The sequence below is a fragment of the Eremomyces bilateralis genome (genome assembly GCF_010015585.1).
Source record: "Eremomyces bilateralis CBS 781.70 unplaced genomic scaffold P152scaffold_39, whole genome shotgun sequence".
In the NCBI taxonomy this organism is placed as follows: domain Eukaryota; kingdom Fungi; phylum Ascomycota; class Dothideomycetes; order Eremomycetales; family Eremomycetaceae; genus Eremomyces; species Eremomyces bilateralis.
In genome coordinates, this window is record NW_022985105.1 from 18,226 (window position 1) to 32,706 (window position 14,481).

A 14,481-nucleotide genomic window follows, 5' to 3' on the forward strand; every position below is an offset into this window, starting at 1 on the left:
TACCTCTAATCGAAGCTATCCGCTATCGTGATTGGCTGACTAACGCCATTGCTACCTTTCGGGAAATTTGTGTTGAAGTTGAGGATGAGACACCAAGATCGATCTACAATTGTCCACGCCATATCAAACAGCTCGCGACAGCTCAACGGTATATCGTCTTCCCCAAGCATCTGTTGATCATCTCAACTGACAGAGTTTCCAGAAACCTCACGACAATCCTTCCAGTTCGCACCAGCCTCCCATCTACAACCATCGTTATGGCACCCTCGAGAGCACTCCTACGCATCCCAACATACCTTTCCCCGCATTTACATTGTATCCGCATGACTTCATCGATACGAAGGCCGACATATTCGCAACCCCTCCTCACTGTCCCAACGACGCATATTAGGATCCCTCAACAACAGGGGCGGAGGCAGCTGTCAACGGAAGCAAGTGCGGGGTCCGGACCAGCGCCTCCAGATTACCTCTCTGAAGCGGAGTTGAAGATATTCAATAAGCTCAAGGACACATTATCTCCGGAGAATCTAGTGGTATGTCAGGGGCTGCCATTCCTGCCAAAAACTTCCTTAAACTATAAGTGTGGAATGCTCCCGGAAGGGTTCATGTTCATGAGAAGGTCTATGACTAACGTGTGTTAAGGTTCAAGATATAAGTGGTGGCTGTGGCTCAATGTATGCACTGGACATAGCTTCGCCCAAGTTCAAAGGCTTGACAATGATCAAACAACATCGACTGGTGAACGAGATCTTGGGGGAAGAAATTAAGCAGTGGCATGGCGTGCAATTGCGGACGAGAGCACCCTGAGGGAGGGAATGAACATCCCCAGATGCTGTGCTTGATGTCGGGCGCCTTTGAAATTCCACTCTGGCTAACGGGATACGTAGACGGACGTTGTACGATAGAGACTGTGTGGAAGATGTTCTCCAAGATACCCTTGCGACTGCATATAGCATCTATGACACTAAAATACGAAGTACGCCTCCAGCGTATAATCCATGAAAGCCACTTTACAAAACAAAAGTCTATCTTGTGTCGATGCCTCAGTATACACCCGATAGAGAAGGGCTTATATACGCAAATCAAGAGGCGAGGACGATCCCATCCAGGATACTGTGGCGAAAAAGAACTCGATGGCTAACCATAAACTCTCACCAGTCAGATACGTTGAATCGTGTTTTGTCAAGAGTTATCAGACTGGCGGTGCCATGCCCACAAACCCGCAATGGACACACAATACTGTTGTCCCGATGCTGAACTTTGAACTCTTGAACGCATTCTTCATGGCCATGAGGTATGAATAAGGGCAATTACACATAGAAATCCTATGGCCCCTTGAAATTTGTAAGCCATTGAAAGCAGGGGACATGTAGTCTTGGAGGCTTTTGCTGAGATTGTTACAGATTCACTATAAGCAAGCCTGCTGAGTGAAGAACTGGTGGCGTACTTCGAGCACTGGCGAAGTGCTATACTCGCTGATTCCAGTCCGACTAATCCAAATCACCTATTATTCTGTACTTCTTCAGAATCGTGGGAGTATACTTTATGATATCAGCACACAGTCGTGTATTGTCAAAGAGCAATGTCCTTCGGGCTAATTCTGGGCTCTGGAAGGTTGAAGATGTGGCTATGGAGACATCCCGTTGGTGGACTGAAGTCTTTTTGGAACATTTAGAGAAGCCTGAGGCCCTACTGCAACTTCAACGAAGTAGAAAGGCGGAGCATTACGAGCGAGAATAGTTGGTTTACTGGGGCCTTGGAAACAGGGGGCGAGATGATGAATCATGTCACCCAGCTGGGTTTGTCGAGAAATAGCAGTCTAGAGCGTTTAAAATCCTCAGATGCTAATCCTAACCGCCACCGGGTTCAGTAAGCTGACGAGAATCAAACATCTAGAACCGTAGAGCCATAGGTCAATCACGATGCAACCGGAACCTAAAGACCGACCAGGCCTGGATGACCTTTGGGGACATCGGCAACGATGATTGATTCAATACATGATCAAGCGGCCACAGATAGCGGCACTGACGTGTTGACAAATATCGATTTTATGAGCCCCGAATGTTCCCCCGATACTGAAATCACATTATCTAACTGTTAACTTTTGTGTAAGGCCCTATAGCCATTGCCTTTGCCATACCGCCATGAATCGTGACGTTGGGCCGTATCCTATACCCTCTAACTAGAGGCTGCTGCCTGATATTTCACAAATGTGTGAATATGAACTTTCCGTCGATACTATACATGATGTACGTCTCTGATATACGCCGCTGCCGTGGTGTGTGAAGGGGAAATGAAATCCCCATGATTCTTTTGTGTGGTGTTAGTGATTTGTATCACCCTCGTGGCCCATGATCGCTGGCTGAAAGAAGATTTCTAGGCATGTCCCCACGTAGAAGGGCTGGTGGGATATTCTTCCTCTGAGACCCACACGGTCACCCGGATATTCTGGTCATTGAACACGGTGCCGGATCGTTTGAACAGGGACGATCCATCGCTTAGTTCTTGAATATGGTCGGCGAGGTCCTGGTGGACCTGGCGGTGCCGCAACACCTCGTCGATCTTCATAGAATTCGCGTTCGTGGTGAGGTTGAGGAAGACCATTCCAGCCTCTTCGTTTGCACCAGCCATGCTTTGGTAGAAACGATGAGTTGCCGGCCCGATCGTTTGAAAGACGTGTTCATAGTCTTCGGTGGTCTCGGCGCAGACGGTCTTCTTCCACACCATGAAGAGCCGCATGGAGGTGGGGAAGGAGGGGGGTTGGAGGAGGACGAGGTTGCTCTTGACTTTGATTCTGTGACAGGGCTTGTCGGTTCGGATAATTTTAACTTCGACGGCAGGATTCTGGTTGGCGCACCGATAAAAGTACTCAGAGCAATCGCTGGAATGGGGGATCAGCCGGCCGACTTTGAGTTCTTCACGGGCAGCCTCGAGGGCATTCAGGAGAGAATTATATTCTTCTTCAATCTGGACCCACTCACTATATTTGTTGCCAGTCCATTTCCGACTGTGAACGAAATATGAGAAAGCTTCGCCGGTTGAAGAAATAGGCGAACTGGGGGGGCAATCAGTATCGCTCTCTTCATCACTGTCGCACTCCGCGATTTTCTCTTCCAGAAACCGAACCCATGCAGGATTGCTGAGGGACTTGCAGCCAGTGGTGGGTCGAAGATCTACCTCCTCATCAGCACGCTGTTTGCCTTTGACATTCTGAAGCGCACTAGGAACGGACTTTCTGCCGTAGGAGGGAGCACGGGAGCCAGGGACACGTTTGCCCGCGAATCCAGGGATATGCTTGACTGCTAATCCTCGTGCCGGGTGGGAGAAGTTGCCCTCAGAGTCGGACCCGGACGCGGTCTCGCCGTCGCCATCGGCGGAATCATCTTCAAAGTCATCTTCGGAGTCAGAGGACGAGGCGCTTGCACCGTCGCTTGGGCTTGATTCTGGGGATTCTTCACTCTCGGATTGCTCGGATTGGGCGTTGACATGTTCAGAACCATTATGCCTGTCATAGGGGCGAAAATTGTCCATTTGTTGGTCCAGCTCCTCTGTATGAGGTGCGACCTCCTCCGCATCTGACTGCTCTTCATCCGAGGACTCATCCTCAACATTGTCAACCACGCGTAAGTCTCCCCCCGCATTGACATCAGAGCCCGTGCCGCTTGATTTTCCATTGACAAGCGCTCCGGAACCAATGTCCCTTGCCATGGGAGCAACAGGCGCGCCCGAATTCGGAGCCTTTCCCCCGGGAACAATGGGCATCTGATGGAGCGGTGTGGTCCCGTTCTCAATGTAGACCCAGACACCACTGTACTGGGCATTGAAGACCCGATCCCCTATCGCCCCGTTCAACAGCTTCTTGGTCCGCACATGGCGCTGCTGAATCCCACCGGCCGTCAAGTTGTGCCCAAACGCCTTGTACTTCTCCGTGCAGACGCGCCACTTGAGCTTCTCGTCGTCACGCCACTTAACCAACTCGAGGTCGGCAAGCAAGATGGTGTAGACGCGAGGCTTGTTTTTTTGGGCTCGGACCGCGCCGCCAGGTACTCGTGGGCCCTTGTTCTTTGAGCCCTTCGGACGGCCACGCTTGCGCTTTTTGGGAGGGGGTCCAGTCGTGTCGGGGGTTGTGTTGGGCGGCAACTTCTTATGACCGGGCGCGCTAACTTTCTTGCCTGAGATTGCTCTGGACGACGCGGGACCTGGGTCTCCATTAGCCGCCAGGTGAGCATCAGCAGCATCAGCGATGTCGCTTGGAGGAGAGGACGGCGCGGTGGATTGGGATGTTTGGCCCGCGGTAGACTGGCCGGGAGAACCATTGGCCGAGCCTGCAGTCTCGGTGCTAGCGTCTGAGGCGTCGGAATGAACGGACGAATAGGCATGACTGTCTTGGATTGGAGAATGCGGCTGACGGTAGAACTGGGTGTCCCGTGGATCCACGAATTGACTTGGTCCTGTTGTTCTGTCAGTGAGAGTCCTATCAAATCTTGTGCTTGAATGTTGGTGGTATGTTGTTCTTGTCATTCTGTAACAATGTCTGGTCCGATCGGCTAACACGTAGGAGGCAACAGGGTTATAGAAAGTCTGAATACATATTGCAACCGGGTTTCAAAGTGGTAGTAGATTTCCTAGAAAACTTACCAGAATCCACAGCGCCACCACCAAGCTGGGGGTCGATATTCATCGCCCAGTCCATGGTGATGGCAGGTGCAGCATATGCACTGGCACCTTTCGTCGTATCAGGGGCACCAATATGATCGAAAATTCTCAGAGCGCTGCCGTCGTGCTCAGGGAGGACCCCCAAATCACCGAAGCCCATGGGGTCATAGTACTGAACACCACTGTTCGCGTCGAGCATATTAGGGAATGAGTAGCCCATGAACGGGTTGAATGCAACGACACTAACGCCCGAAGAACTGTACAGTTGGTAATCTGAATTACAATAGAGAGAATAGGGGTCAATTACCTCGTAGCCACTGCAGTATTAGCCACTTGGGTACTGACGTTGCCTGGTAGGGCATGCTGGTGATTTTTTGCAATAAGGAAGTTCCTCAATGCTTCGGCATGCCCAGCAAGCTGAGGTGCGCTCATCCCGACCCCATTCGACGATTGTTCCAGATTGACAAGATCGCCGTCATGGTCATGAGGGTCAAGGCGAACCTTCTTCGTAGGGGAGGAAGACTCATGCACGTCGGCTTTTCGCTTCCCAGCCTGGTTGGCGCTCAGGGTATGCTCAGAAACGGAGAGCTCTGGGGCGATAGGACGAGATCCAATGGGATCAGCGGGAACGGTGCTGCTGGAACCAGTGCTTTGGATCGGTCAGCGAGATTGCCGACGATGATATAAAGTAACTTACCTTTCCAAACGAGGAGTCACGACCATCTCCAGTGATCCTATAGACGACATCATCGTGGCTACGAATAATGAATAGGAATGAGAAGAGAGAAAGACTGTGACGGATATGGATAGACTTGGACTGACAATGTGGGAAAGCGGCCCGGGGAGTATCTGGTAACTTGGCGTGAAGGGATAGTCTTGTGTGGGATTATAGTCCTGTGTGGGATACCTTGACAGTGATCGCCTTGGATGTCGGCTGTTAGAAAACGATGGACGAGTTATCCAAGCAATACTTGGTCCCAGAGTGCTTGAAGAGATTGGTAGGATATAATCCGGAGGAACTGCTGCTCGTGGTCGTGCGGGAGGCCCGGTGGTGGGAACAGTGGTCCCCCTCGTGGACTCTAGAAGACTGAGACTGTGAGGATGATGTTCTGATTTTGAGTGCCTTGAACGATCGCATGATAGGAATACCGAAGACGTGTCTGTGTGAATAGCGACAGTTCTGCGGAAGAAAGAATTGATGCACAGGAAATGGACGGAGAGGAAAGAGAAGCACTGTGAGAAGAATGTCTCATACCTCTCTTCGCCGAGAACGAAACGATCGTGTTGAATAGGCAGATCGATATAAGTGAATGGAGTACCAAGTCAATGGCAATGAGAGAAGAGGGCTGAATGGTGAGGATCGGTGCCTTGGAGCAACAGACTACTACAATGGAGCTGCGATACAATTCTCAATCCGTGGTATTGAAGACCTTTACTATTATCATATCAGTGAACGGGAGACAATGGCTTCCCTATTGCATGTTCCTCGAGAATTAATGCCATTGAATGACTCAAGGCTGCGATTGACACCTTATCGATTGCGGAAGGCAGGGCGATGAAAGGAGGAAGCGAATCTGACAAGAAGAGGAGAGAGACCCGGCTTTATGGGTGAATGAAGCAGTATTAAATGTCAATTGGAGCCAGGGCCAATCGTTCGTGCCATTCACCAAATCGAGGACGTGTGAATGACTATAGTTCGCTCACCGCCGAGACATCTCCACTTATTTGACAAACTGAACTTGACGTCGAGCATGTGGCACGATATATCTACTTTGTCGAGTCGTCTAACCGCATTGGGGCGCAATATGGCTGACTCTCTGAACGACTCTCTGTTCACATGGTTCCAGCGGCAGAGGTGGATCGTGGAGGAACTCAGGTATATGATACGCATTCCAAGCTCTTCTATGGCATGAACATGCTCGAGACCGCTGGCCTACACACCGCTTGGCCTGTGTAACGACATCATCACCACATGGAGAGTGGAGCTAGGAAAAGGAGACATGTGAGTTTCGCCCCTCACATGATGACTCGACCACATGCACGTTTTGAACATATATAGGAAACCGAAGCGGTGAGAATGACAAATGCCATCATGTCGTGGGAAGCTCCGCTGTAACACTTCAGAGGGAGCCGAAGGTGGTGGACTTATGCGGGCCGAGGGGTGACGTCGAGGCCATATCTCCTGTAGTCGAACTCCTCCAAGCTGTTGAGAATCTCGATTTGACCATCTGCCAATGCACGAGGGATTGTCAAGGTTCCATCCTCAGCGTTGCTGGTTGAGGGTATCTGACTTGCCCATCGTTCGAGCGTCCCTAGATTGACGTCGTTCAACACCTCTTCCTCATGGCCCCGATATATCTCCCTTAGTTTGGCGTGTGGAACCCAAACGATGCGCATTCCGGCCGCATAGCCAGCTTGCACGCCGGCGATGGAATCTTCAAAGACGACACACTCATCCGGCGTAATCTTTGGGCCGGGGACCGATTCGTTGATCAGATTGAGAGCGAGGAGGTAGACGTCAGGGGCGGGCTTTCCGCGGGCGGCTTGAATCCGCGGATCACGGCCGAGGACGCGGAGATGGGGAGGGAAATGTTCAAACAGAGGGCTGAGATGAGTGGTCTTGACTTTGAATCCCTCAGGCTGCGAGGAACTGACAAGAGCAAGGAAAGGAGGAGACGCCACACGGTTCTTGAGCGTGTGGAGGAGGGGTTCTACGCCGGGCAACGGTTCCGTTTTCGGGAAATGTTCCTGGTGGAGTTCCAGCTGTCGCGATTTATACTGTTCGATGGAGAGCGGGATGCCGGAGAAATCGAGCACGGCTTGGTTATTCTGTTGGTGTTAGCGGGATGTTATATCGTCATGTCGCTGACCAGTTCAGACGTGCTTGGTCTCCAGGTCGGCTTTGCATCTTCGCGACCAGCGTCCAGGGAATTTCCCCGTCGTATCCGTTCTCCACGAGGACCTTGTTTCGGACGGCAGCATATATATCCTCAGAATTGATCAAGAGTCCATCCATGTCAAAGAAGGCAGCTCTCACGGGAGGAAAGTGAGGTTGATCCATGGTCAAGTGCTCACGGAAGATATTTACTCAGGAATGTCAGTGTCTATAGTGTCGGGTAGATCAAGGTGAGATATGAGACGAATGAACTGAATGTCTTCGAAATCTCACACTCTAGTGACAAGAAAGTTAGACATTGTTTTCCATCTCGTCCAGAATACGATGTCGAGTTTATTGAAACTGAGGATTGGTGTCAAAGAACATTTGATGAAGTCAGGCTGCTGCCTTGGCGCCTTGTATAGATGCCTGAATCCTGACCGCAGCATCAGCTTTCAGCAACTTGCACTTCGCATTCAGGATTCCGGTATCCGTATTGAGCGCACCTGCATCACGGAATCTTTTCTCAAGGAAACCAACACTACTAGTAACTACTTATACATTGAACTCAACCTCCGCGCTCGATCTCCCATCATTCGTTCCCACATTGCGCTCCGAGACTTGAGATATAACCCAGCGGGCTCCGCATCCCTCAGAACGCGTGCCGATTGAATACGCGGTCACGATGCCGTCTTCAGGTCTGTGGCCTTTCAGATCATGATATTCTCATGTCAAGGCTATAAGAAGCTAATATTCAATCCCAGCCACCGTCCAACAAATCAAAGGCGTCACCGCCAACTCCCCTCTTCCGCCCTCCGTTGAGTATGCATACTACCAGAAGTGCATCGCCCTGAAACGCCGAATCAACGAAATCGAAGATAGCAACGACACCGTTCGGTTGAGAAAAGCCCGCGTCTCCCGTGCGATCCTGAAAATGCGCCTAGAACGCGCCCTCCTACTCGAGCAGCTCCAGAAACGCATGGAGCACAACCCCGATGACTCGGACCGCACCGACAGTCCACCCCCGACGGTGAGTGCCATGGAACTGCGCTGAATCCCGCTTTTCTCTACCACCCCATCATCAAAGCCGGGCGCTGACGACGTGTGCCTGGCAGCCGCAAGAGAAACCTCTCCGCTCCAAGCGGGCACACCGAAAGTCTTCGCCCCACGCGAGCCCCGCTCCGCCCGGGCCCGCATCTCCCTCCGCCTCTGCCTCTGCCCTCCCGGCCTCCCAGAACGCCTTCCCCCTCTCCCAATCCTCCCACCCTGCGCCCCTCTCCTCTACCAATTCCACCCCCGACCCCGCGCGCGCGCCCGCCTCGTTCTTCGGCGGCGGCGGCGGCATCCCCCTCCCTGTGATCGCGCGCTCCATGAACGGCGCGCCGGCGGCACAAGTACTACGCCATCCCCCAGCATATTTACCAGAATATATCACTAACCGGTTGCGTGCTGCAGAATGGTATCGATGGCGCTGATGCCGATGAGTCTGGACGGAGGGTGGAGAATGGGGAGATGAATGGAGCGAGGGGGGACGTGGAGATGGACGATGCGCAATCGGGGTTCGGAGCGGGGTTTACGGCGGTGAATCGATAGCGGAGGGTACACAATAGCATTTGAACATGGCGTTATGGGGGGTTTGATATCAGGAGGGTTGTCTAAGAGGGTATGGGAAACTGGGAATGCTTTGCGGGTGGTTCTACATTAGGCACCAGTATGAATACCTCTTTTTTTGGCTGAGTGCCTGTATAGGCCATTCGAATTTCAATACGACGGGGGATAGCGTTGAAGGCAGCCATGAATGGAAACAATGATCAGGACATGGTATTAATACTTGAAGAATCCAACTTAGTAATCATTACTGCCTCGTGCTCTTCCTTAGCTCGTCATGACTCCTCAAGAGGTCTGGTTGTGAGAGCAGTATTATTATACGAATATTCCCGAACTTAGCAGCTGTGTAATCGTCTTTCTATGATTGGTTTTATTTTCTGTCCACTAAGTTCGAACCCCTGCCTGTTGGCCAACCACCTACTTGGCCAGTATCACCATCTTCACCACCATCACCAAACGCGTAATATCTCAACCACCATATCGTATTACGATGTCAAATTCAGAGGAGATACTCCTACAGGCTATCCATGCCGTAGAGACCGGTCAATGCAAATCACAAAATGAAGCTGCGGCCCTATTCAAGGTCAATCGAGCTACGCTTCAAAACCGCCTCAAGGGCATGCAATCGCGCTCTACAGCTCAACAATCGAACCAACGCCTTACACCGGTGCAAGAGAGGTTTTTAGTCGACTGGATACTTGAGAGTGACGCTCAAGGATTCCCCCCTACCCACGCACGTCTGCGTGAAATGGCCGCGCGAGTTCTAGAGCTTCAGGGTGATTCTACACCCCTTGGGAAGAATTGGATACCACGATTTCTACATCGAAATCCACGCGTTGCGACGTGTGTTGGGCATAGTCTAGATGTCGTACGACGTCAGGCTGCAACCCAGGATACAATCAATGGGTTTTACGCGTATTTTCACCAAGTTCAGACACAGTACGATGTCCACCCTTCCGATACATGGAATATGGATGAAGTCGGTGTTGGAATGGGAATATGTGCTAATTCTACTGTCATCGCAGACTCGCAGAAGTCGACAGCTTATATCACGAGTCCTGAGAACCGGGAATGGTGTTCTATCATAGAATCAGTCTCTGCGACCGGTCGCTATATCAAACCAACCATTATCCAGAAAGGCGCGTCCCTACAAGCTGCTTGGTTCCCTGAACAACCTCCAGACTTCCATTATGCGGTATCACCAAACGGCTGGACTTCAGATCAACACGCGTTGGTGTGGCTTCGTACAGTTTTCCTCCCTGAAACCGCTACAGAGCGACGGTACAGGATCCTACTCATGGACGGGCACGGAAGCCACGCAACCGTCGATTTCCTATACGAATGCAGGATAAATGACGTGATTGTGGTCTTCCTACCTGCGCATACCTCCCACATCCTTCAGCCTCTCGATCTCGCCTGTTTTTCACCTCTGAAACGCTTCTACAAGGCCCTCCTCCGCCAAAGCGCGTATATCGACGAGGCGCTACCGATTAAACGACGAAGATTCATTGTCCTCTATGCTGAGGCGCGTCGGGCACGCCTAATTGACCGTACAATCAGATCAGGGTGGAAGGCTGCAGGTCTTATACCGTGGGACCCGTCAAAAGGTCTCAATAACCGGTTCGTGGTACCGCCCACGCATACCGAAACCGCATCCTCAATTCCACGACCAAACACGCCTCCACGCACCCCAATACTAGTCGCCTCGGTCCTCCAGACGACGCCCTACAAGCCCAAACAAATACAAAGTGCATTGCGCGTTCTTAGCAAGAACACACGCGTGACGAAGTGGACGAAGGCCTACATAGGGAAGGCAGCCAAGGCAATCGGAGTGCTACAGGCGCGTCAGGCTGCATCAGATCTGAAAATTGCGAGTCTCCAGGCCCGTCTAGATGCCGCCTCAGCCCCAAAACGCAAGAAGAAGGTTCGGATAGATCCCAATGTTAAGTTCGCACAGATTAAAGAGATCAAAGTAGCGCAAGAGGCTGTACGGCTTCTGGAGGCAAATACTATACTAGAACAGAGTATTCCCGTGGCTGAAACTATACCAGACGCTCCCCAAGATGCTGTACAATAGTCCTATGGTTTGAATTTTCAATATAATTACGTGGTGGTAGAGATGTCACGGTTTTCATGATGGTGGCTAAGATGGTGATACTGGCCAAGTAGGTGGTTGGCCAACAGGCAGGGGTTCGAACTTAGCAAACCATGCCGATTCTCCGATCTCGCTGGTTGCTTGAATTGAACAAAGAATCGGCCTCTGAATAGAAGGCACGTGATATCAATTCCAATCTTTCTGTTTCAGATGATCGTCTTATCATCCACATTCCCTCACGATAATCATTGCGATCGAAATAATTGATAATACACTACTGTGAAGTCCTTCAGAATTCCATTGTAGTGAAAGATCTTTGGAGCTCCGGTTCTGGTTAGCGCCATCGATTGAACCCTTCCCCCTCGCAAATCGCCGCCATTCGGCGTTTTGATTCCGTATTGGTAGTACTGCTGCAGACCGCTGCCCACCAAACCACCCAACCAACAGTCATCCATCAAAAATTCATCTTCGCCCCTCGATAACACTTCCACCTCTTCCACCTCCTTCGACTTTTTCATACTTTTGACTCTCCATCTTATCTCAACCCGGTCAAACTGGCCATTAGATTCCAATAGTTGCGCTTATGCGTGTCTCTCCGTCCGTCTTCACTTCTCAGGTATGATACGATCCGTTCCCTAAATTTCCCGCTGGATGAGTCTCTTATCTACGCTCTATGATCCTGACCCATCCACTTTCAACATCGCCTCAACCTTTCAAATTTTTGCCATTGACAACCCCTTTGCATCGACTATGGAGTAATAGAAGGCTAATTGAGTTTCTGTTATAGGATTACATCTCGGGTAAGACTTCAATCCGACTCATTACCGCCCCGATGGCACTGGAGTGGTGATACTGATAAGGTTCTAGATCACCTGTGGAAGGCTTCAAATAACTAAAAGACGATATATCCTTCGTTGAACAAACCTATACCCACACACAACACCCTCATTATCATTATCGACATCATGATTTCGAATATCATGAAGCCTTCCACGGTGCGACCCGTCATGGCCGCTGGTGCCCGAGCATTCCGTATGCCAGCCCCAGTCCGATTCATGGCCACGGTCCAGGGCAACACGGAGCGAAAGATGCCAGCAGTGAGGCCGAAAGGCACGCCGGCATCGTTTGAACGAGCGACCTTCACCATTAGGGTATGTATACATCCCCAAACGGTGAGTAAAACAGACCGGTGACTCACCGCCTTTTAGGATGGGCCGATCTTCGACGGCAAGTCGTTCGGTGCGAAGGCCAACATCTCCGGTGAAGCGGTGTTCACCACCTCGCTCGTGGGATACCCCGAATCGATGTCCGATCCTTCATACCGTGGACAGATCCTCGTGTTCACCCAGCCGCTGATCGGGAACTACGGCGTCCCCTCATCGGTTCGCGATGAGTATGGCCTGCTCCGTCACTTCGAGTCGCCTAACATTCAAGCCGCCGGCGTGGTGGTCGCGGACGTGGCGCTGAAGCATAGCCATTGGACGGCGGTAGAGGGACTCAGCGAGTGGTGTGCGCGCGAAGGCGTCCCCGCCATTTCCGGCGTGGACACCCGCGCCATTGTCACGTACCTCCGCGAGCAGGGGTCCTCCCTCGCCCGCATCACCATTGGAGAGGAGTACGACGCCGACGAGGACGAGGCCTTCATCGACCCGGAAGCCATCAACCTCGTCCGCCGCGTCAGCACCAAGGCGCCCTTCCACGTCAGCGCCCCCAGTGGCGACCTACATGTCGCGCTGCTCGACTGCGGCGTCAAGGAGAACATCCTCCGCAGCCTCGTCAGCCGCGGCGCTAGCGTTACCTGTTTCCCCTACGACTATCCGATCCACAAGGTCGCCCACCACTTCGACGGCGTCTTCATCTCCAACGGCCCCGGCGATCCCACCCACTGCCAGGAAACCGTCTACCATCTCCGCAAGCTCATGGACTCTTCCCAGATCCCCATCATGGGCATCTGCATGGGCCACCAGCTCCTCGCCCTCGCCGCTGGCGGCAAGACCATCAAGCTGAAATACGGCAACCGCGCCCACAACATCCCCGCCCTCGACCTCACCACCGGCCGCTGCCACATCACCTCGCAGAACCACGGCTACGCCGTCGACATGACCACCCTCCCAGCCGAGTGGAAGGAGTACTTCGTCAACCTCAACGACTCGAGCAACGAGGGGCTCATCCACACCTCGCGACCCATCTTCTCCGCGCAATTCCACCCCGAGGCGAAGGGTGGCCCGCTCGACTCCGCATATCTGTTCGATCAGTACGTCGAGAACGTGCGGAAATATAAGGATGGTCAGGCGGTGTTCACACCGTTGCGGGATAGTCGGCCCAGTCCGTTGTTGGTGGATTTGTTGGCGAAGGAGCGCGTGGGCGTGCATCCGAGTTTGCCGGATGTGAAGGAGCAGGTGGTAGAGGAGGCACCGGCGGTCACGGCGACGGCGTGAGGGATGTTATCAGGTTGGGACGATCATTGGAGGCGTATAACGAGATAGTAGGCGTTTTGAGCTTTAAACTCGCTAGCGGATTTAGTGAATTGATTCTTTTGGATTACATGGTTCTGCTGCCTTTTTGTGACTGGTCTGTAGCCCGTATTCATATCCGTGAACCAAACAATCCAAATCCCCCCATCTACTCCCCCTCCCCATCCCCCAACACCACCATCACGTACTTCACCCACCACTCCCCTCTCCCCCTCCACTCCTCCCGTCCCCAAACCCACCCCCTCCCCACCGCCTCCCGCAACCCCACCGCCTCTCTCTCCCACCCCCTCCTCTCATCCTCCCGAAAGAAATAATACCCCACCAATCCGCTCCCCTCCACCTGCGCATACCCCACCCGCTCCCACGTCTCTGCATCCACCGTTCCGCAGACGTCGCAGGTGGCGGCGCAGGAGCAACGGTACCGTGCGTGAGTGGAGGCGGACCAGCGTATGAAGCCGCAGTGGAGGCAGAGGGGGCGGGAGGTGAGGAGCCAGCGGGGGGTGAGGTTGGGGTCGGTGGACGAGTTGCTCGACGCTATGTCCGAGCATGCGGGGTCAGCGTCCGAGGTCGCCATCTCGTTGTCCGCAGCTATCTCCCCTTCCCGCTCACCGAACGCCAGGTTCGCGTCGTTCGGCGCGGCGGAGAGGACGGTCCGCGGCGATTGGGTGGTGAAGCGGGCGCGGTGGCGGGGGCAGACGGAGTGTGGCGGGGTGGGGAGGATATCACCGGGGCCGGCGAGCAGGTCTTTTGGGGCGCGGGGAAGGTGGGTGTCG

At 52.8% G+C, this 14,481-nt stretch overlaps 6 protein-coding genes across 6 annotated transcripts; 3 read left to right on the top strand and 3 right to left on the bottom strand.

Annotated features, from left to right (window-relative positions):
- Window positions 1–50: 50 nt before the first annotated feature.
- P152DRAFT_227782 (bola-like protein) lies at window positions 51–923 on the top strand. The gene is made up of 3 exons (XM_033674534.1): window positions 51–148; window positions 203–533; window positions 643–923. The coding sequence occupies exons 2-3, from the start codon at window positions 258–260 to the stop codon at window positions 805–807; spliced, it is 441 nt and encodes a 146-aa protein (XP_033529865.1). The 5' UTR covers window positions 51–148; window positions 203–257; the 3' UTR covers window positions 808–923.
- Window positions 924–2,054: 1,131 nt separating this feature from the next.
- Window positions 2,055–5,778, bottom strand: P152DRAFT_227830 (uncharacterized protein; the record flags this gene model as incomplete). The annotated part of the gene is made up of 4 exons (XM_033674535.1): window positions 2,055–4,451; window positions 4,639–4,913; window positions 4,964–5,305; window positions 5,354–5,778. Coding segments are annotated over 4 exons (3,117 nt in total), but the record flags the coding sequence as incomplete, so codon positions are not given.
- A 1,023-nt stretch (window positions 5,779–6,801) lies between these two features.
- P152DRAFT_509945 (putative HAD superfamily hydrolase) lies at window positions 6,802–7,717 on the bottom strand (the record flags this gene model as incomplete). Its single annotated transcript, XM_033682632.1, has 3 exons — window positions 6,802–6,942; window positions 6,991–7,475; window positions 7,537–7,717. 3 exons carry the CDS (start codon window positions 7,715–7,717, stop codon window positions 6,802–6,804), a joined length of 807 nt encoding a protein of 268 aa, XP_033529867.1.
- A 290-nt stretch (window positions 7,718–8,007) lies between these two features.
- On the top strand, window positions 8,008–9,402 carry P152DRAFT_462729 (uncharacterized protein). Its single transcript, XM_033680403.1, has 3 exons — window positions 8,008–8,229; window positions 8,296–8,561; window positions 8,987–9,402. Exons 1-3 carry the CDS (start codon window positions 8,217–8,219, stop codon window positions 9,122–9,124), a joined length of 417 nt encoding a protein of 138 aa, XP_033529868.1. The 5' UTR covers window positions 8,008–8,216; the 3' UTR covers window positions 9,125–9,402.
- A 2,331-nt stretch (window positions 9,403–11,733) lies between these two features.
- P152DRAFT_462731 (small subunit of carbamoyl phosphate synthase) lies at window positions 11,734–13,752 on the top strand. Its single transcript, XM_033680404.1, has 3 exons — window positions 11,734–12,034; window positions 12,102–12,385; window positions 12,443–13,752. Exons 2-3 carry the CDS (start codon window positions 12,200–12,202, stop codon window positions 13,670–13,672), a joined length of 1,416 nt encoding a protein of 471 aa, XP_033529869.1. The 5' UTR covers window positions 11,734–12,034; window positions 12,102–12,199; the 3' UTR covers window positions 13,673–13,752.
- A 104-nt stretch (window positions 13,753–13,856) lies between these two features.
- P152DRAFT_498098 (uncharacterized protein) lies at window positions 13,857–14,480 on the bottom strand (the record flags this gene model as incomplete). The annotated part of the gene is made up of 1 exon (XM_033682276.1): window positions 13,857–14,480. A coding segment is annotated over one exon (624 nt), but the record flags the coding sequence as incomplete, so codon positions are not given.
- Window position 14,481: the final 1 nt, after the last annotated feature.